Here is a 13,524-nt window from a genome sequence, read left to right as displayed (position 1 = left end):
ACAGTCACACAACATACGCCAGAGCTCCGAATGCTCACATTGGGGTTAAATACTTGGTGTATTAAACGCGGAAGCCTGCCATAATCACCCACACTGCCAGTCATTTGTTTGTCTCTCCTTTTCCTTTAGAGAGAATCGGTTCCTCTGGCACCTGAAGTTGCTGTTCCCTCAGAGCAGCTCAGAATTCACAGAGAGGAGGTAAGTTTGTTGGTGCGAGCGTGCACGGGGGTGTACACGTGTAAGCGTGGTTACATATGAGCCCTGGGTATGCCATATGATTCTTGGTTGTGTGTGGTTCCTTGTGTTTCCAGTGGTCTAAGACACAGTTCATTGTGTTTCCAGTGGTCTAAGACACAGTTCATTGTGTTTCCAGTGGTCTAAGACACAGTTCATTGTGTTTCCAGTGGTCTAAGACACAGTTCATTGTGTTCCAGTGGTCTAAGACACAGTTCATTGTGTTCCAGTGGTCTAAGACACAGTTCATTGTGTTCCCGTGGTCTAAGACACAGTTCATTGTGTTCCCGTGGTCTAAGACACAGTTCATTGTGTTCCAGTGGTCTAAGACACAGTTCATTGTGTTCCAGTGGTCTAAGACACAGTTCATTGTGTTCCCGTGGTCTAAGACACAGTTCATTGTGTTCCCGTGGTCTAAGACACAGTTCATTGTGTTCCCGTGGTCTAAGACACAGTTCATTGTGTTCCCGTGGTCTAAGACACAGTTCATTGTGTTCCAGTGGTCTAAGACACAGTTCATTGTGTTCCCGTGGTCTAAGACACAGTTCATTGTGTTTCCAGTGGTCTAAGACACAGTTCATTGTGTTTCCAGTGGTCTAAGACAGTTCATTGTGTTTCCAGTGGTCTAAGACACAGTTCATTGTGTTCCAGTGGTCTAAGACACAGTTCATTGTGTTCCCGTGGTCTAAGACACAGTTCATTGTGTTCCCGTGGTCTAAGACACAGTTCATTGTGTTCCCGTGGTCTAAGACACAGTTCATTGTGTTCCAGTGGTCTAAGACACAGTTCATTGTGTTCCAGTGGTCTAAGACACAGTTCATTGTGTTCCCGTGGTCTAAGACACAGTTCATTGTGTTCCCGTGGTCTAAAACACAGTTCATTGTGTTCCAGTGGTCTAAGACACAGTTCATTGTGTTCCAGTGGTCTAAGACACAGTTCATTGTGTTCCAGTGGTCTAAGACACAGTTCATTGTGTTCCAGTGGTCTAAGACACCGTTCATTGTGTTCCAGTGGTCTAAGACACAGTTCATTGTGTTCCAGTGGTCTAAGACACTGACTCCAGTACACATGTACTGCTGCAGCTTAGGTTCGAATCCAGCCCACTGCTCTTTCCTTCACTGGTGAACTTTCTGCTCCACCTGGATATGATATGCTGCTTTAATCCACACAAAATGAGGTGATATCTGCTGAGAAATGGTTCACCTGCAAGCAAAACAACGCTATGGTCAGATTTCTGTATTGGCAGTACCAGTACATCAGGGTTTACCCAAAATAATGTTATGACTGTAGGATAAAAATATCATAGGTAATAGAAATATATCCTTCTGCATTTGCTGAGAATGCGTCACAGGAAGTGGGGGGAATTGAGGTAATGTCACAGACAAAGCAGCACACTTGCCTGTTGAATGTCTGTCGATTCCTGTCAGTCAGCTTTGACTTGTGAACACTGTTCATCTTTGCTGAAGCAATTTGTCTATGATCAGCCTGTCATGATTTCTGAGGCTGTTCCCCTTAACGCATAAAATATTTTAGCGTTTTTTTGTTGCTGATGTGAACTCAGTCACTTTTTGCCTCATGTTGTTTTGAAAACTCAAATATCAAAGTATCAGACCTCTTATATAACTGACATAGGCCTCTATGTACGGCTAATTAGCAATCAACCTAATGTGACCTCGACACCTGTGTTTGTAATTGACCTTTTCCATATGGACTTTCTGTTATTCTGTCCAACTCCTGTAACTAGTATGGGTTAGGACTCCTTTTGGCATCCATCTGTTTCAAGGTTCAACACGTTGTGCGTTCAAAGATGCCCTTCTACACACCAAAGTGTGGTCAAAGAGTAACTATTTAAGCATTTGTGGCTTTTCTTTCAGCTTGAGAGAGTCTGGCCATTCTCCTCTGACCTCTCACATTAATGTGTTTTCATCCACAGAACCGCAGCACACTGGATGTCCAAGTACTGAGTGTGCTTAGTCCCTACCATCAGTTGTTAAATGCTTTTATTGGAAAGCATGTGCAAATATTAAAGCTCCAGGGCTTGCGTGACACAGGGACCGACAGATCTGAGATCAGATGATCTTAGTTGCATGCGCACAACCAGGGGAAAAGTCTGATGTCTAAGTGGTATTCATTAATGAGGGTATCAGTGTGATGGACATGCTGGATGCAAGTTTCTGTTGAAGAAAAAAAAGAACTCCCTGGATGTTACTGCTTCCCTTTGGCTGTTTTACATGTGTCCACCCAGTGATGAACAATAGTGGAGTGGGAAGAGTTTGGCAAGTGACAAACTTTGAAATAACTTCTGGTTAACCAAGATTTTGCCAGGCATTTACAGTGGGTCAAGGTTGGGCACTGCATCATTTCCGACAATGACAGTTTTTTTTTTTCTCCTTCAGGGTTTCGGATGACCAGACACTTGAACAGATCCTCACCCCCTACATCCACCCAACGGAGTCTGAGCCAGTTAGACGTCAAAAGTAAGAAAACGCAGCTTGTGTGTAACACTCTGAATGAACCATGCGTGTCCTGCTTGAGTTAATGAGTTAATAAAGCAAGGTTGATGTTTTTTTTATTTATTATTATGTAGTCATATATGCATCCATGCCTCCTGACCTTGTTGTGTGGCTAACTTGTTTAGCTCCATCATTCCTTCTTATCAGAGCATGCCTAATGACACCCTCCCCAGTACTGGCCTCCAGATACTCTCTAGCTAAAGAGACCTGTCAAGCGGTCCAGCATTACACATGCTTGAAGACAGGAAGGTAGAAACAGAGCAGACCAAGATAATTATGATCCCATTTGAAATAGAATGGGATGCCATGTGAATTCTGAAATGTCAAACTGTTTCATATAGAAATTAAATGCTGCCTTTATTTTGGGTCTGTCACTGTGTAGTCTGTTCAACAACTATGTGTTAAAAATCTGGAGTTTACAATCTGATAATAGTGAAACATCAACACCAGTTACATGGGCGTTTTGGATGTCCTACTCACCGTATTTTCCATTGTTGTCTCGCCCATTGTTTTTCCCTGGCCCGTCAGAAAGAATGGCGTTCCAGCACGCACAATCACACACACAAAACAAATGTTCAGCTAATTAGATTTCAGGGCTCTTGCCGACCATAAACAAGTCTTCAAAGTCAAACTTTATACATATGAGAGACAAAATGTTAATGTCAGTGCTGCTATAGCATTTTATTACAGTGTCAACTTTTGTCCTTGTATCATTGACTTCAAACAAAAATTCCCGGCATTCCCTCAAAGTATTATCATCAAAGGGGAAAACCTTGGCTGTCTGTATCAATAGTTGCTTTAACATGCAAGTGTTTTGTGGCTTTATGTCTCATACAGTGAAGATCAGTTTTAAATTAAGTCACATAAATGACTCTTATGACAGTGCCTAAATACATTATTACACTGACAAGTGTAACATTATTACACTGACAAATGTAGAATACTCTGAATATGAAAATTAAACTACCATGCTGAAGTAATTAGGCCTACGTTCTTAGTCCAAACTATCGTGTTTCTATTTGTCTTATGGGTTACATAACCTAAAATGTCAATGAATACATTCATGTCTGAGGTTCTCTCTGCAAAAAGTACATTTAAGGAACATTTTATTTTGTTTATTGTTGCTACTGTACATTTCTTGTGGTTTTGAGTCCTAAAACCCTATGTAATTGGATTCGGTAGCATAAACCCCAAGGATTTATTTTTAGCTGGAAACAGTGGTTAGTCTGAGCACTCCGAGAACTGCTTGATAGTACCTCAGTACAGCAAGCCTGGAGCCCAGAGTGCATGCTCTCCTCCCACTAACTGGTATTTGGATTACACCTTTCAGAAGTGAATGGAGTGATGGGAAACAAAATGTAAACCTATTTACCTAAGGATTTAGGGAGTGTTAGTTTATTACCAATATAGCATGGCTAGGGCTGTTCTCTTGTAAGACTCAATGTGGTGTGCCAGGATAAATCCCCCTTTTTTAAAAATAATATATGTAAGGAATATGCTACCTGTCAATTGGCAACAAACAAAGCCGTGCACGGTCCGAGTTTTAATTATATTGGTTGGGGATGTTATGCATGAAACGGGTGTGTAGATCAATAGCTGTCAGTTATCTGCTTAGTTCACAGCCTTTTATTCATCATAGTCTTTTGTATTTCAGCTTTTTATTTTAGCATTTTGTTTTCTTCTCAATCCCTAACCCATTCTTTTTTATGTATTTCAGGTTAAAGATGTATGTCCACAGCCCATTTGATCACATCAGGGTCTTCATGAAGGTTGAAGGCAGAAAGGCCAACTCTGTGAGGTAATGTAGGCAGTGTATTAAATGCTCTCAAATGGTAGGATTTAACAGATTTTCTGACGATAGACAGGGACTCCAGTATCTTATATTTAGGAGGAAGCTGGTCCCACAATTCGGGTTCCAGGTCGACTTTAGTGGGCTTTTGGCCTAGAGACCAGAAGTGACCGAATGCAGACTTGGGGTGGGGATGTTGGGTTCGAGCGTAGCATGATGGTACAGTATTCTGCATATGCTGCAGTGGTTTGATGGCTCAAGCAGGGATGTCAGCCAATAAAGAGTTGCAGTAGTCCATAAAGGAGATGAAATGTCAGGTTGTTCTCTATAAATGTTGTCCTGGGTCTCACCTCACCTGAAGGGAATGGCCTGTAATGTAGGATGCTGTAGATTTGATGATTCATTTTCAAAGGCAGCGGGGAGATCTGAGAGGATGAGGAACAAAGTCTGCCTGGGCACTGCACAGAGTTTGTGACCCAGCTTGAAGCCTGACTGGTTATTCGCTGTAATTATTCTTAGAGAGGTAACAGGACAGTTTATCCAAGACACCACGCTCAAGTGTTTTGAAAAGACAGAAGGGATATTGGTCTGTAGTTTTTGGTGTGAGAAGAGTCACGTTTTGGTTTTTTGAGAAGTCAGAGGGGAAACAGTCAGTTCTCAGGGGTGAGGTGATGAGGAATGGGAGATGGAGATGTCGGTAGAAGGGAGGAGGGCTTGGGGAGGAGGAGGCAGGTTGTCGTGGATCCAGGCATTACTAGTACGAGGATTTCATCTGCAAAGAGTGGGGGGTGTGATGTTAGTGTGTAGACAGCAAATGGTGAGCCATCCATAGGAAATGAACATATTGAGATGGATAAAGTCTGTAAGGGTACCTGGTGGACAATATATGAAAACATTGTGAAACTTCATTTGACAAGTGACAGTGACATGAAATTCTAAAGATGAGTGGGAGCCATAGAGAAAATCTCCACTTTGGAGAAATTAGTAGGCTTGTTCCACCACTACAATGACCAGATGCTTTCAGAATACGGCAAAATGCAGTCTCTCACCTAGAGAGTACGTTTCCATGGAGTTACACAGTCGGTGCAATCAGTGATTGTAAGAACTTCAACTGAATAAAGATATATCTGAAATAATCGTCTTTGGTGCCAAAGAGGAGACGGACAGCCAGTGATTACCTTGGCACACTGTCCCTTAAGACTAAAAGCCAAGTTCAAATTCCTTGCGTAATTATGGATTCTGATCTTAATGTCAATAGCCACATATAATTAATAACAAAATCTGCTTAAAACATAGCTAAAATGAGAGGATTCATGTCCAGACATGATCTAAAAAAGACACATCCGCGCTTTCATCTGTAGTAGGCTGGAATACGTTAATGGCCTCTTTTCAGGTCTCTGAAAATTGTAGCTCATTCAGAATGCAGCTACTTGAGTTCTAACAAAAAGCTGAACACCAATTCTTAGGTCTCTGAACTGGCTTCTGGTATCCAGTGGAATTGATTTTATGATATTGCTAATTGTCTATAAATGGCTCAGGGCCAAATTAAATGTCAGAATGACCCCTCTAGACCCCTCAGGTTGTCAGGGTCTGGTGCTATAACAGTTCCCTGAGGAAGGACAAAGGTTGGTGAGGCAGAGTTTAGTTGTTATGCTGCACAGTGTCGGAACAAACAGCCAGAAAGTATGAGACTTGCTCCAACGTTGACAACTTTTAAATCTAGGCTAAAAAACGTTTCTTCTGCATTTTATTAATCTTTTAATATTCTTTTAGCCCTCTTAAGTGGGATGTTTTATTTGTTTACTTTTTTTATTTTTATGTGCAGTTTTCTTTTTGTGCTTTGTCTTGTGTAAAGGATTGGTAGTAGGTCTGATGTTTGTTTTTAGGATTAGTAATGTAAAGCATTCTGAATTGTCCCAATGCATGAAATGTGCTATACAAATGAACTTGCCTCGCTTTACCCTTACCATTTGGGACGCAATCCGGGTGCAGATAAGGAAAGAAATTAGTCACGGCTGGTTGGCAGCCAAGAGGGGAAAGCTACATCTCACTCCCGGCCCTGACTAACAGCATCAACATTGCCTGTCTCACCAACCTACTGCCTGTTATGGACACAGCAGAAGCTGTAGACTTCAGAGAAGTGGATGGGTAGTTATGGTGTTGCTGTATCACAAAAACGCCCCATCAGCATTGTGTTTGTGGTCAGCAAGGCGCTGCTGATGGTCTTAATGAAAGATGACATTACCCTAGTGGCTAGCCCACCCTCTGGCACAATACAGCGCTAACTTAAGAGTACAGTAGGAAGGGACACAATACACGAGGTGAGACTTGTACTTTCCCTGTTAGCTAATCACCACCTCTCTTCTACCTACTGTCTCTCTATAATGGCCTCTCATTATGTGCATTATTTTACTTTTACTAAGTGTTGATGATCAACATTGCCTTATGCTTTCTTGGCAGAAACAAACATACCAATGGCAAAGGTGTAATTACCTCATATGGACACAGTTACAAAAACCAAACACACACTCACGCGCACACACATTGAAGGAAAGAACCATAAGGTGATGGGAGCTAGCATCCCTTGCCTGACAGGGCCTCTTTCCTGTTGGGATTTCCAGAGTAGTCTTCTGGGAATTCTATATCCTCCATGGAACTGTTTGATTTCATGTTATGAAGTCATACATTTTCTGTGTGTTTTACCCAAACACTGGATATATGCAGAACATGTAGCTAGTTTTGCGTTTAGTACACTTCAAATTAGTGTATTGGATTCTGACCTTGAGAAGACAGACATCTGTGGTGAAGTTTGGGTTAAAAGCACAATGGAGGACAATACAATGCATTTTAATACAATATCCTGTCTCAGGCTATTAGAAATGTTGTTTGGCTATTAGTCTTAGCCAACTGGTCCAACTTGTGGTGAATTAAAGACTCTGAACTGTAAAATGATGAAACCAAATGCATTTATTTACTGTAATTTTCCAAGTGTTAACAAGAAAAACTGTTTTTGTTCTTATGCATATAATTTACACTTTGTGTTTGTGGAATCTAATGGAATCAATGTATAATCCACACACAGGTTCTAAATCACTGTCCCAGTTTAAGCCTCTCTGGGACAGACATTTGAAACCTGTGTGTTGGTTATAAGTAGATTCTTTGCACAGTCTGAAATTCATCCAAAATATTAAATAACAAAAAGAAATCAGGGAACACTGCTTCTCATAAATGTCAGTTTTCTGCAGACCTTGACAGACACTCGTCTTATTAATGAGTTGAAGAGAATCTTCCCACAAGAGATTATCCCAACTGGAAAAATACCATTGTTTGCAGATTGCACCTTGTAAGTGGTTGCAGGTGTTGTGTAAGGCAGTTTGTATCTCCTGCAGGACACCCGGCGCTGGGTTTGATTTAGGCTTTAAACTGAGGGATTTTGACAACTGGACACGAGTCCTCCTTATCCTGTGCTGACTTTCATGCCAATTGTCTGGCTATCAGGTATTAATAAAGAATTACTGCTTGTGTGTTAAACATAGCTGTAACCAGTAAATCGTATTACATGGACAGTTGACACTCTTATCCTGAGTTAATTACCCAAATTATTAGTAACCATGTCTGAGATGAGCAGAAAATGCTATTTAAAATCAACGGCACAGTTAGTTACCTGTGCTATGTAAAATTATTGGTTATATTTACCCAGAAAATGCTAAAACCAAATTAAATTCAAATCCTGAATGCTGTGCTGTATGAAACCATATACCATTGGTATGACTACATGTTTTACTGTTCTAATTGCGTCGGTATCCAGTTTAAAATGGCAATTTGGCTTTATGGTTTATTGCCAATATACCACAGCTAAGTGCTGTATCCAGGCATTCTGCGATGCGTCTGGTTGCATGTTAGGGTCTCCAACTCTTACTATTAGATGCCACCTTCGTGCCAAAACTCTATTTGGAACAGCTGCTACAAAAAGTCTTTATTGAAAGCAACCAACAAATGTAAGCACATGAAGTCTGCTAAATGACATTGACACTTGGATTGGAAAATGTTACTCTTTGGCCACATAGACCAGCAGTGTGCCCTGGGCAGGCCCTAAAAACACAGCTTTCCAGCAGCATGTGGTCTCCCAGGGACTGACCAGCACCAACCCTGGTTAGCTTCAGACGCCAGTCGCACTCATCTTACTGGGTGGATGCATGTCGGACCAAGTACCAAGAGCCCTGTTCACTGAATTCATCAGTACGCTTGTTTAAACCCAGAAAATGCACTTTCTCCCAATCAGCCTGCTGTCGTTGAGCAAGGCCATGAAGCAGCTGTGCTGGCCAGTACTGTTTTGTTTTTCTATGCGCACGTGTACTCACACACAGTTCACAGTTACAGGGAAAGTAGTGGTGGTTTTAACGGTTTAGGTCTCTATGTTTTCTGGTCTGAGCTCTTAACCACCGGCGGCTGTAACATTACTTTAGCCATCCCGGAGACTCCTCTTCTCACACATCTATGGTTCGCTGGGCCTTCCCCTTTCACTTGCCCTCCTCAGGGTTCCTCCAGCTTCTCTCATTGAAATATCCCCTTATTGTGTTTCGCTCTGGTTAGCACATGCACGTGTTCTGTCTCTTGGCAGCGCTATGGCTAAATGATTGTAATCATTATTATTACAGTTGGATAATGATTGTAGCAATATGCCGTCTTTCTAGTAGACTTAACTAAAGAAAAAGTCACCTATTTGACCTGTAGCATGTTGCATTCAAATGCATGGCTGACAAATATGATGGATTATCCATAGTTCTCTATGTAATACGATAGCTGTTGTCATTTAGATCCCACTGATTGTCTTAGCTTACATATGAATACCTTTTCTGAACTCCTTTCTGTGATTCAGAGCCCGCTCAGCCTCTATAAATTAGAACAAAGGAATTCTGTCTGAAATAACTGTTGAGTATTTGTGTTTGGCTCTAATGTTAGCCATATCTCACTTTTCTCATCCTTCAGCTATCCACCATCCTTCAGTAATAATAGCTAGCTGTGAGGGGGGAACAATGGGAACCCCCAGGAGACTACATCAGTTCGGTATGGTGTGCTCTGTTCTATTTGTTCACAAGAACACTATATACAGAACAGATGTGTGTGTGCTCTTGGCCCAGCCAGGAACCAGTGCTGTATCTCAGCAATGGTTTCCAGCGAAACCTTTCTTAGACCAGAGAGGTAGGATTGGGTCTGGCTGGGCCAAGAGCACTACTCCTCTGTTGTTTACATACTAACTTTAAATGCGTGGGTGTGTGAGCTCTCTTCTCTGATAGTGATAGCTTTTGAGACAGCACAGACATTTCAGGTATATTTGCCTCTCATCCTGCTAGAGATGTCCCTGGTGCCCTGTCTCTTTCTGTCTTTCTGCCGGTCTCTCTTGCTGTCTCTCGGCTTGTCTCTCTCGGCTTGTCTCTCTCGGCTTGTCTCTCTCGGCTTGTCTCTCTCTGTCTGTCTCTCTTGCTGTTGACTTGTGGCTTTGATTTTCTGACACATCATACAACCCAAAGTAGAACCCTCTAAATGTCCCGTGGGATCACAGTAGAACCCTCTAAATGTCTCGTTGCATCTCAGGGTTTGGATTGGTTTGGCGAGTGTGCGTCAGACTGCGTGCTAATCAAATGTCGGTAGGCCGCGGGGCGCTATGACCCGGCATCCGTCTTGAAGGGAGCTGGAGACGAGGTGTATATGTTAGTTGTGTCTCGGTGGTGGTTGGTCATGATGAGAGGGTGAGGGATGGCCTGGAAATGGCTGAGCACCGAGCCAAACCATGTCCCTCCGGAGGCCTGTTAACCGTTTAGCACGATGATTTATGACCATCCCAAACACATGACAGAATTACTCAGTTTCTACTGATGTCATCAGTGAGAGAGTGAGTGAGAGAGAGAGAACGCAGAGCTTCAAAGGCTACAGTAGTCTTAGTGAGAGATGTTATTGACTCTGGTTAAGTCAGTAGTTTCCATTGTCCAGAAGGGTGGATAGTATCAACACTGCAGGGTTGTACTGTGCCAAGCCATGACTCCTATCTCCATCTATCCTCCTCCAAAAGACATGATGTCATAGAAGACTTTTAGAACTTCAGCAAATGGATGTGGAGAGACAATGTGAGCCACAAACAGCAGCCATTTTGGATCCACAACCTTGCGGAAGCACTCAAAATCACAACAATAGTAAACGAGACAAGTGCTGTTGCTGGATTCTGAAGGACGAGCGTCGGAAAATGTGATCAGGGGTCAAGAAATCTTGCTGTGGGTTATTAGAAAATGTCTAATTGTAACACTATAACTGTGAAGCCCTATCTGCCCTGGGAGTCTGCCAACTGCTATAGCTTTTGGTGATGTCGTGAAACATCTGTTTTGTTTGTTTAGGTATCTTGAGCTGGACGTGGCTAAGACCCTGAAGGACAACCTAAAGTTCCAGCTGGTGATTGAGTACCCATCGCTACACATCCTTCTCAAAGACCACTGCCAGGACTACCCAGTGACAGGACCAGGTAGGGCGAACATAGGCTGCAAGGAGGCCTTCATGACCCTCTTTGTGGGAGCTTTCACAGAGAACTTGTTCTCATACTTAAACTTGTTAATCCTGGTCCAGTTTTCCAACTGGCGGGCCCATGCAGGCGTCTAGTTAGAGTAGTACATGTCTGGGGAGAGCGACAGAACAAAAGCAAACCGCCCCAGTTGGCCTCGGTGGCCCACATCACACTGTCAGGGACGCAGAACGGATGATGGAGCATTGAGGTCATTTCTGCTAAGACATTGCACTATAACATTACATGTATTGCTGCAAAGCTAAAAGAAAGGCCTGTAGGACGTGATAACGGGCTATCGGACTGTTGCATGTTGTTATTCTCTGATAAGGCTGTGTTGGTAAGCTGTTCATCATAGTAACACTACTAGTGATAAGTGTTGGAGAGTCACCACAACACAGACATGGGCCTGTGGGAAGTGATAACACACACACTGTACTCTGTGGCAGAGCAGCTGTGTGTTCGCAAATATGACTGTCGGGTTTAGCACGCCATTTTGGTCCTTACTGGCTGTGGCAAATCGGTCTGTGGTCAGCGAATGGCCGTCATTCACGGTCTTTTGTGGTTGGATTGTTCACTTATGATGTCTCGCTTCAAGGTCAGTGTGTTCTGCTGGTTTTCTGTGTGTTTATTTTGAGGTTGTCCATTGTCGTCAGTCTGTTAAAAACAAAGACAGCATCACGTCCAGTCTCATCTGAGACGCTAACCAATTTGGCCTGTCATAGACCCACCCACATTCATTCATATTCATTGCATTATGCATATATAATAGTCTGGCGAATGTTCCTGTCAGTCTTTGGAAAATTGTTGCAGTGAAATAGGTTATTTTGTTTTTGGTGCTAATTTTTTGGGACTGATCTAAGGTTTTTATGATCTCCCCTCCCGAACACACATCCGCCTGAGTCTGTTGCATAACTAACGGCCTGGCAGGCTGTCTCACTCAAATAAAATCTGCTGGGCCAAATGATGCCGTCAGTGGAGCCAGACCCTGCCTGTCCTCAGGGATATATGTGTGTGTGTGTGTGTGTCTGTGTCCGTGTTGAACATGAGACTGCAGGGTGTGTGTGTGTGTCCGTGTCCAACATGAGACTGCAGGGTGTGTGTGTGTGTCCATGTTGAACATGAGCCTGCAGTGTGTGTGTGTCTGGGTCCGTGTTGAACATATGACTGCAAGGTGTGTGTGTGTGTGTAAGCATGTCTTTCCACAAATGTTTCCACAATCATTCCCACATACAGTCACTGATTGCCCACCGCCGCCCTTTTGGTTTCAGAGGAGGCTGTGTCAGCCCGTGGCTGTCCGACAATGGAGGGGAGATGTCGGGGGGATAGTCGTACCAAGGAGGAGGGGACAGGGGCCTCACAGTCCCCCCTGCCGGGGAGCTCTCCTGACACGGAACCACCCAAGGAGAAAAGAGCCAAGATGGAGCCGAAGGAACTCGAGGATGGGGAGATTGTAGACACTGATGAAGAGGATGGTGTAGTTGATAAGACGGAGGAAGAGCGTGTTGGTGGTCGTGGTGGTAGCGGGGATGAGGAGATGACGGCTGATGGTCTCCATGGTGACTGCCAGGACAATGACAACCCAAACAATGTTCATATCCCCGGTGAAGCAGGTGTTTGTTCTGTCAGCGACGCTGGAGCAGTTGATGTTAAAATGACTGAGGAGACCCAGGGAGAGGGAGAGGGCCAGAGTATGACGTCTGCTGATGTCTTGACCCGTTTCCCCATCAATTCCCACGCGCACCCTGATGGTAACGTTCATATTAGCCATTACAACAGCGGGGTTGATAGTCATGTTAGTAATTCTGTCGACAGCCATGTTGATTGTCCTTCTGATGATGTAAAAGCTGAAGAGGGGGTATCCGACAAGTGAACTCAAATGATGAGGTATATAGAGAAAGTACATTTTGCCAAGACAAATAGGGTTCTTTCTGTTCTGAATCCTTTGGTGCAGTCCTGAATCGGTGCAGTGTTTCTGTAGCCTGTCAGAGCGCTGAGCGTGTGCTGCCTAGCTGACATTATAGAAGTGGGGTGATGAACGTGTCCTATAGGTGTTATACTCTCAGATAAAAAAAAAACTTGTCCTTCAATGATTTAGCCACCCAATGTTTTCTACTTTTTCAAGGCTATAGACACCAATAATCTTTTGACGCGGTTTGGATAATTTTGTTTTCTTAGGGTTCTATCTGCAAAAGAAAACCATCCATTGGTCAAACATTTCTCATTGGACACCTTATAAAACCTTGGAAGGCGATGTTTTCATTATGTAATCAGATGTTGCCATTTGACCTAGATGCAATAGCGCATGTTTATGTCCTCGTTTACTTGTGGTAATTCCAATCACATTGATATCTCTGGCTGCAAAGTTTTTCATCTATTTTTGTTCTTTTTAAACATCTATTGAGATGATTTCTAAATAAATGAATAATTTCACATTA

General features: G+C 43.0%; 1 protein-coding gene across 1 annotated transcript in view; it reads left to right on the top strand.

Moving 5' to 3' along the window:
- The window catches only part of znhit6 (zinc finger HIT-type containing 6), a 28,207-nt gene extending 14,683 nt beyond the window's left edge, over positions 1-13,524 (top strand). The window contains exons 6-10 of the mRNA XM_010902122.4: positions 130-198; positions 2,631-2,711; positions 4,465-4,545; positions 10,926-11,050; positions 12,358-13,524. Of these exons, the coding sequence (XP_010900424.2) occupies positions 130-198; positions 2,631-2,711; positions 4,465-4,545; positions 10,926-11,050; positions 12,358-12,959 (958 nt within the window). The 3' untranslated portion in view covers positions 12,960-13,524. The remainder of the gene's footprint in view (positions 1-129; positions 199-2,630; positions 2,712-4,464; positions 4,546-10,925; positions 11,051-12,357) is intronic.

The sequence above is a fragment of the Esox lucius genome, chromosome 8, assembly GCF_011004845.1.
Source record: "Esox lucius isolate fEsoLuc1 chromosome 8, fEsoLuc1.pri, whole genome shotgun sequence".
Taxonomy (NCBI): Eukaryota; Metazoa; Chordata; class Actinopteri; order Esociformes; family Esocidae; genus Esox; species Esox lucius.
The sequence above is the reverse complement of the archived record's forward strand: the minus strand, read 5'-3'. Positions and strand labels throughout refer to the sequence as shown.